The following is a 7923-nucleotide window of genomic DNA, read 5'->3' on the forward strand; positions in this document are numbered from 1 at the left end:
GGGGAAGTCTTAGATTGAGGGGTAGGGCGGGACCAGGGAAATTTCTCAGGGGAAGGGGGTGCTGGGTCACATGACCCAAGCAGGTGGGAGGTCCCTCTGGGCTGGGCGGGGCAGCACCTTGGGGATGAAGAAGTCCCGGAACTTGGTGTCCTTGGTGACTCTGCGTGCCAGGCCCATGGGGATCATGTCTCCGAATCTTTGGATCTCATGGATCACTGCCTCCGTGTAGGGCATCTTGGCTCGGTCCTCAAACTTGGGCTGACGGTTCTTGCCAATGACCCGGTCAATCTCCGCATGGAGCTTGGCTGGGGGAGGAACGGAGTGTGTTTGGGTAACTGGGAGTCCTCGATAGCCCATCTATGACACCCTGATCATGACTTGCACACTCTGTGCTTGACTTCAAAAACACGTTGGCCCCATGCATGGTGGGGTCGGGGTCCTTGGCACGTGGCAATGCCAGAATCAGGGCTGGGGTGGCCGGGGTGAGCAGGGAGAGGGTGCAGATGGGCTCTGCACAGGCAGGAGCTGCCTGTCAGCCCCTCTGGAGAGTTTCAGTATTGAACAGCAGGAGACTCAGCCAACAGCGCAGGTGTGAGGCTCCGGGGTTCTGGGCGGGGCAGGGGTCACTGCAGTGGACACAGAGATCTTGGGCCTGTGACCCCCCTTCCTTGCCTGCCCCCACAGCCTTACCCTCCACATCTGGGTGCTTCATGAGCAGCAGGAAGCCGTAGCGCAGGGTAGTGCTGACAGTCTCGGTGCCCGCGAAGAAGAGGTTCAGCGTGGTCAGCACCAGGTTCTTCATGAAGAACTCGCTGTTGGGGTTCTTCTGCTCCTGCAGGGAGAGACGGCTTCAGGCTGAGCCCCTCCCCAGGCTCTCGTGGCCCTTCTGGTTTTCCTGAGCTCCGCCTCGCCTAGATCACAGACCACAGGTGGAGCAGGGACCCTATTTCTGCCAGGCTCTCTCTGGCATGTGCCCATTCTGCTGGCTCTGACCAAAATGCTTTTCCACGCTCTTTGCAGTCTGAGTCTTTGTTCTTTTCTTCTCAGTTTGTCTTTTTTTTTTTTTTTTAAAGATTTTTTTAAATGCATATAAGAACTGGGGTACAGGTCAGAGGTGCGGTGGGTGAGAGGATGCCCCAGACAGAATGGGGAGCAGAACAGGCAGACTGAAGTACACCTCTGAGGGGAGCAGTGGGCGGGTCAGGAGAGGTCTGCCCTGCATGTGGGTCAGCTCCCTGGCCGGGGATCAAACTCGTGCTGCAGTGGCGGTGGAGAGTTCCGTAGTGCTGTGCCACCAGGGAGGGCCTGTTTGTCATTTTTTTATGTCATTTCGTATGACTTTCAAGGGGCCTCTCTTTGCCCTCACCCCAAACCTGACTGCCCCACCTGGCTGTGGCCCTCCCAGCAGGCACCGGCCCCTGGGTCGTACCTCCTGCATGCGGATGAGGAAGGAGTCGATGAAGTCCCGGGGGGAGTTGGGGTCCAGGGTGCGTTGGTTACGCTCCACCTTCTTGGCTATGAAGTTTTCCAGCCCCTGCAGCTCCTTAAAGGCCTGTTGCTGCGGTCCCGGCAGGTGCTTCATCACCGAGGAGAACATCTCATAGAGCTGAGGGTGGGGGAGGGGGGGCGCTGTCACTGGGCAGGACCTGAGTGGGGCGGGACCCACCCTCGACCACGAAGGCGCTGAGTTGAAGGCACCTGTCCAGGGTTTACGTGGGGCTGGTAGGGAACAGACATCTGGGTTCCCTGAGCCAAGTGTGAGTGCCCCTGACCAGGAATTTAGGTGAGCTGGGTTGGGACATGTATACAGATTCCAGCTATTTACCTGGGAGCTAGGTGAGGTTGGGGTGACACCTGTTTACTGGGTGGGACTGGTTTGGAGAGGGATGACTTAGACAGGTTTAGGCATTCAGGGGTGCTCAGCTGGAGACTACTAGCTAGATATTTAAGGGGGTCTGGATTGGGGGGCTCTGGAAAGGGGTTCAGTTATTAAAGTGGAGCTGGTAGTCATTTGTTAAAATGGGGGAAAAAATCTGTTCAGGTACCATGTACAAGTGGGGTTCCTAAGGGCATCATCTCTGTAGGGGTTAAGTGAGTGAGGGACACTTATTTGGATGTTTGGAGAATATCTAGGTATGTGTGCTTAAACAGGTCTTAGTTGGGGTTCAGATATTTAAATGGGTGGGGTCGGGGCATTTGTTCAGTTAGCCCAGGGGACCCGTGTGAGACATCTGTGTGGCTATTAAATAATTTTGGTGAATGTTGTAGCACCAGGGGTCCAGGTATTCAGGAAGTGGGCTGAGGTGGTCACTTGTTGACATGCTAAGGAATTCAGATGATCTAACAGAGAGCACCTGTTAGCACTTGTGGTGAGTCAGGAGGAACTCGAGCTGACTTATAGACCCGGAAGAGCCTTCAGATTGATTTGCTTGTGGGGAAGGCAGTGAAAGTGCCTGTTGTGCTATCCAGGCATCCTATGAGGCCAGGTACTGGGTATTGGGTGTCTGTCAGGTGTCTTAGGAGGCCGGTATTAGGCGTCTGTCCTGGGGACTGCTTCGAAGGGACCCTGACTGGAGGAGGGTGGGCAGCTGGCAGGTTGTGGTGGGCAGCCCCAGGGCCTCGGGCTGGAGGCGGGGAGCCTACCTGTCCCGTAGAGGTAGCTGTGAACTGGAAGCTTCCCAGCATCATACGCAGCAAGGACAGGAACTCTTTGTCCTCATAGTTGAAGCGGTCCCCGAAGACAATGGAGCTGATGACATTGGAGACAGTTCGGCTCAGGAAGAAGGTAGGGTCGATGAAGGCGCCTGGAGGGTGGGGTGGGCCCGGGAGAGACAGGGATGTTGGGGGGACGGTCTGATGCGGATCGGAGAACTGCAGGCGGGCGCCGTCCGGACTCCCCAGCGCCAGACCCAGACCCGGAGCGCGCGCCTCCCCGCGCTGAGCGCGCGCCGTCTGCGGGCGTCTCCTGCACACCCAGCCCCCTGCTCACCTTTTGTGTCCCTGAAAGCCTCGATGAGGAAGCCCGCCTCCTCCTGGATGCGCTCCTCGATGCTGCGCTTGCCCAGGCCGAAGTCCCGCAGCGTGGTGATGGAGAAACGCCGCAGCTGCTTGGCGCGCTCGCCGTTGCTGAACGCCACGCCTGCGGGGCAGCGGGCGGCGGCGTTGGAGGGCAGGAAAGGCCGTGCGGGCGCGCAGAGGGCGCCGCCCGCGAGGCAGGCTCCCGGGGGTGAGCAGAGATGGGCTGGGGCAGACAAGACAGGTACTGAGAGAAAGGGTGAGGAAGGGTGAGGGGAGAGGAGCTGAAGATGGGGGGCCAGGAAGGGAAAGGGGGAAGGAGATAGACAAGGAGGTAAGGAGAGGCGAGGGAAAGGTGAGGGGGTGGGAGCAGGAAGAGGCAGAAGTTGGGACACCAGAACCAGGAGTGGCAGATCAGATCCGACAAAGGTGCAGTGAGGTATGAGGAGAGGGAGAGTAGTTGGGGGGCGGGGTGAGGGGGGGTTGATGGAGCCCTGCAGACTCTGAGGAAGAAATAATGCAAGTTGCCAAGACAAGGGAGAGAAACGTGGAGAAGCACAGAAACTGAGGAGGAGAAGAGGCCGGAAAGTCACACAGAGCTAGAGCCAGGTTCCAGAGCAGAAGCTGGCGAGGTTCCAGAGCAGAAGCTGGCGAGCTTCCAGGAGGTACAGAGAAACAAGTCTGCGTGAGAGAAACGGGGCGGAGAGATGCAGAGACCCTGGCCGGGTAGAGAAGACCAGCAGAAGGGCCGCGACAGAGGACAGAGCAGGCCAGGGCCGGGCCACCGGGCCGAGTGGACACTGCGCCTGAGAGGCTGGAGAAACAGGCCTGCGCCCCGGCCCGGGCCCCTCACCGTAGCCTTTGAAGAGCCAGTCGAAGGTGGCCTGCTCTCCCCGCCCGCTGAATTCCTCGGCCTGGTCCACCAAGGCCTCCTTCACGGCGTCATGGCCGCACAGCACCACTATCCTCCGCGTCCCCAGGTACACGGTGAACACCGGGCCATAGCGCTCGCTGATCTGAGGGAGGCCAGCGGCCGGGGTTTCTGCACTGACCCTGCGCCAGGCCTCCAGGCAGGGAGGCACCCCCCCCGCACCCCTCCCCCGCTTTGGACAGGCAGGGAGTTGGACCTCCTAAAGCTGGACTTTCCTAGTAGGACTCTGACCCCGAACCCCCCAAAAGCCCCTGTGCGGAGACTGTGGTCTCATCTGGCCAGTGCCCTGCCATAAAGCCCCAGGCCTCCCCACAGCCCTCCCGACCCCCATCTTCCCGCCTCATGGCACCTTCATGAGGGAGTTGTACATCTGCTCAGTGTTCAGCTGCAGGTAGTTTCCGATGAAGGGCAGTGGGGTGGGCCCCGGGGGCAGCTTCCCCGAGAGCTTTCTCTGCTTCCAGACAGACATCACGACCATGATGGTCAGGCAGGCCAGCAAAGCCACCAGCAGCAGCCCCGAGGCCAGCATGGTGGCGCTGAGTGAGCGGGTCAGGTGGGGAAGCCCGCAAGGCCTGCCTTTATATTACCTGGGAGAGCGGGAGGACTTTAGTCCTGGTTATATAATTGTCTCACTTCACCTCTCAGCTGCACCCCCAGCAGGGTCCCCGCCTACTTTGGGACTCAGCCAACAGGGGCGGGAGAGGGGGCCCCAGGGCAGATTAATAGGGAGTGGGCTAGAGACTGAATTTGTGACCCCCGAGGAAGAGAGGACGGACCACCAGGGGCTATGGGCTTGGGGGCAGTGGAGACATTTCAGAAGGGAGGATTTTGGAATATTTGCCCACAGGTACCTCTGACCTTTGATTTGGAATCTCAGAAGATTCCACAGAGCTGGATTTATGGTAGTGGAATGAGACAGGATGGGAGCTAGATTTGGGGATCTCTAGCTAAAGGAGGGATGTCGGCTGAAAGGCCTCAGAAGGGGAGATTCCACGGAATGAATTTGAGGGTCCTGGAGTGAGAAAGGCCCCCCTGGGTGCTGGGTTCCGGGGAGGAAAGGTATCCAGGGGGCCCAGTGTGGGATCAAGGCTTCAAAACCCGCATGCCAAGTGTTGACCTGCTTTTTGATGTGGACACAATACCTCTGGCTACCTTTGGATGCCAGAGTCCTTTCGGCACTTCAAAGGCAGCACAGAGCTGCCCATCCCTGTTTGGTAAAGGAGCAGAAGTCCAGGGTAACATTGAGTGGAACTTTCCACTTAAAAAGAGAGGCGAATTTGTCGTCTCAGGTGGCGGAAGGCCTGAGAAGCAGAAAATAATAACCACCACCAGTCTGGTAGCAAAAATGCCAATTGATTCAAAGGTTAGAATTAACTGAGTCCCACTTGCTTCCTATCTAGATGCTTTGGGAAGCTCCCAAGGTGGGTGGCTCATCCTATTATTCTTAATTCCTTATTTTTTTTTAAAGATTTATTTTATTATTTATTCATACAGAACTGGGGTACAGGCCAGAGATGCGGAGGGTAAGAGGATTCACGAGGGACAGAGTGGGGAGCAGAACAGGCAGATCAACGAAGTACACTGCTGAGGGGAGCAGCGGGCGGGCCAGGAGAGGTCTGCTGCGCCATGGGGTCACCTCCGGGGCAGGCGGGGATCGAACTCATGTGGAAGTGGCTTTAGCCTCTCAGTGCTGTGCTTTAACCCGCTGCGCCACCAGGGAGGGCCCTATTCCTTATTTTTTTAAAAAAGATAGGTCAGAGGTGCAGGGGCTGTGAGAGGATTCACTAGAGACAGAGTGGGGAGCAGAACAGGCAGACTGACGAAGCACACAGCTGAGGGGAGCAGCAGGCGGGTCAGGTGAGGTCTGCGGCGCCATGTGGTCACCTGCAGGCCAGGTGGGGATCGAACTCTCACTGCAGCGTCTGCAGCCAGCTTGCAGAGCTGCGCCCTAACCCACTGCACCACCAGGAAGGGCCTATTTGTTATTCCTATTACTACTGTAACTGCATGTGCCCTGTGGCATATGTGGGGGTGCTGAGGGCAGCAGACAGAGTGGGCAGGGGGCCGTGGCTGTGCCCTGAGCCCTTCTTTTCGGGTTGGGTTTCTTCACAGGTGGGAAAGGAGCATCTGGGTGGAGAGGGGGGTATCTGTCCCATTTAGGGGTGACGCCTGGTTTGTCAGAGCTGCAGCTGGCAGGCAGGGGAAGCTATAGCAGGGAGGTTTGGGAACAGAGGTGGGCGCTGAGATGCTGTGGGGGTGTGTGCTCTCCTTCCTCGTGATACAGCTCCCTAATAATCAGGACGCTTGCTCTTTGGTGAGCCCTAACTGAGGGTGCGGTCAGTGCAGTTCAGACTAAGACTCGTAAAGCCGTTCATTCGAGGTTGCACAGGCGCTAAGTAAGGGAGCTGGGATTTGAACAGCTTCCTCCACTTCCTCGCTGACTGGGGTCCAGGTGGAGACCCCTGCAACAGGGGGTGCTGAGGTTGGCATCAGCCTTGGATACGGGGATTATGCCAGCAGGTTCTGCGAGTGGCATTAGCCAGGACTGGGGAGGCAGGAGGGGCATGTTGACATTGAACTTGCTCCCTGGTAGACACTAGGATTGAAACCAAATCAGCACTGAAATGGATCCCAGCAGCGCATTAATGAAACCACTTCTGTTGCCAAGAAGGCTGAGAGAGCAGGCCGGGGGCCACTGGGTTGGCTTCGGGGGGCTTGAGGGTGTCCGTGTTGACATTGGCCCCAGCAGGCTCTGACCTGGACCCTGGGCAGATGCTGGGACTGGCCCTGTGCAGGTCTGGGCAGGCTCTGACCACCGGGCCATCCTGCCCCTGTGCCACCTCAAACCTGGCCAAATGCCAGTGGGTGAGGTTGATGCTCTGGGACTGGCATCTTGCTTCAAGTGTTGTGGGCAGCGGAGCTCTGAGACCAGAGTGGAAGGGACAGAGGACAGTGGAGAGAGGCAAGTTGTTTGTTGTTTTTGTACCGGCAAGAGGAGGGGAGGAGGATTAGCCCAGGTCTGCAGGTCTCGAGGTATCGATCCCCCTAATCCGCACCAGCAGCCTGCACCTGGGCTGGCCACAAGCCGGGTCACCTCCTCTTCCCTCTTGCTCCTTGCCAAGCAGCGGGTAGACATGGGGGAGCCTTTTTTAAATTCTCTCTCAAGTTTTATTAATTTGTTAGTCGTTTACATCTCGGTGTGACTTGGGGTACACTCGCACACCTCTCTCTGTGCACATGCGTCACCCACCTGTCACCAAATTCTTGCGCCGGCATCCTCGCGCCCTCCGCTCCCCCTTTCCCTGTCCCCTCTGGTAACCAGTGTATTTTTCAGAGTCTGAGAATTCTTTTCACTGTGCTGTGCCAATCTGCATTCTTTGGCTACTTACATCTGCAAGTGAGTGCAATCACTCTATGACTTATTTCATTTCTTATAATCACTCCAGGGTCCATCCAGCTCACCGCCAAAGGCACGTATTTTGTATTTTGGTGCAGCCTCTGTATAGGGAGATACCTTTAAAAAAATTATAAAGGAAATAGTCTCTCACTCAGCAACCCCACTGCCAGCGATTTACCCAAAGAGCACAAAGACTCCAAAGCAGAAGTGTAATTCCAGGGTCCTGTGTTCCCAGCAGCCAAGACATGGAAGCAGCCGGAGTGACCAGTGACAGATGACTGAGTTAAGAAATTGTGGAGTCTGTCCTCGGTGGAATATGACTCAGCTGTGAAAAAAGATGAAATCGGGGCCCTCCTGGGTGGCGCAGCAGGTGAAAGCGCAGCACTACGAAGCTGCCCGCAGCCACTGCAGCCTGAGTTCGATCCCCGGCCAGGGAGTGACCCACAGGGTGCAGCAGACCTCTCCTGTCTCCCCGCTGCTCCCCTCAGCAGTGTACTTCTTCCATGTGCCTATTCTGCTCCCCCCTCTGTCTCTGGTGAATCCTCTCACCACCCTGCACCTCTGCCCTGCACCCCAGTTC

General features: G+C 57.2%; 1 protein-coding gene across 1 annotated transcript; it reads right to left on the minus strand.

Moving 5' to 3' along the window:
• Positions 1 to 66: 66 nt before the first annotated feature.
• LOC101637647 (cytochrome P450 2A13) lies at positions 67 to 4481 on the minus strand. Its single transcript, XM_004693902.2, has 7 exons — positions 4296 to 4481; positions 3869 to 4031; positions 2990 to 3139; positions 2644 to 2804; positions 1430 to 1606; positions 691 to 832; positions 67 to 305 (listed from the first exon to the last, which is right to left on the minus strand). The coding sequence occupies exons 1-7, from the start codon at positions 4473 to 4475 to the stop codon at positions 67 to 69; spliced, it is 1212 nt and encodes a 403-aa protein (XP_004693959.1). The 5' UTR covers positions 4476 to 4481.
• Positions 4482 to 7923: the final 3442 nt, after the last annotated feature.

The sequence above is a fragment of the Condylura cristata genome, unplaced genomic scaffold (genome assembly GCF_000260355.1).
Source record: "Condylura cristata isolate star-nosed mole 26May11 unplaced genomic scaffold, ConCri1.0 scaffold00041, whole genome shotgun sequence".
Taxonomy (NCBI): Eukaryota; Metazoa; Chordata; class Mammalia; order Eulipotyphla; family Talpidae; genus Condylura; species Condylura cristata.

Coding starts and splice junctions, on each gene's coding strand:
- LOC101637647 (XM_004693902.2), bottom strand. CDS start 4,475: ATGCTGGCCTCGGGGCTGCTGCTGGTGGCTTTGCTGGCCTGCCTGACC. Junction 2,805..2,989: donor GGCTTTCAGGGACACAAAAG/GTGAGCAGGGGG, acceptor CCCACCCTCCAG/GCGCCTTCATCGACCCTACC. Junction 1,607..2,643: donor CAGCTACCTCTACGGGACAG/GTAGGCTCCCCG, acceptor CCCCACCCTCAG/CTCTATGAGATGTTCTCCTC.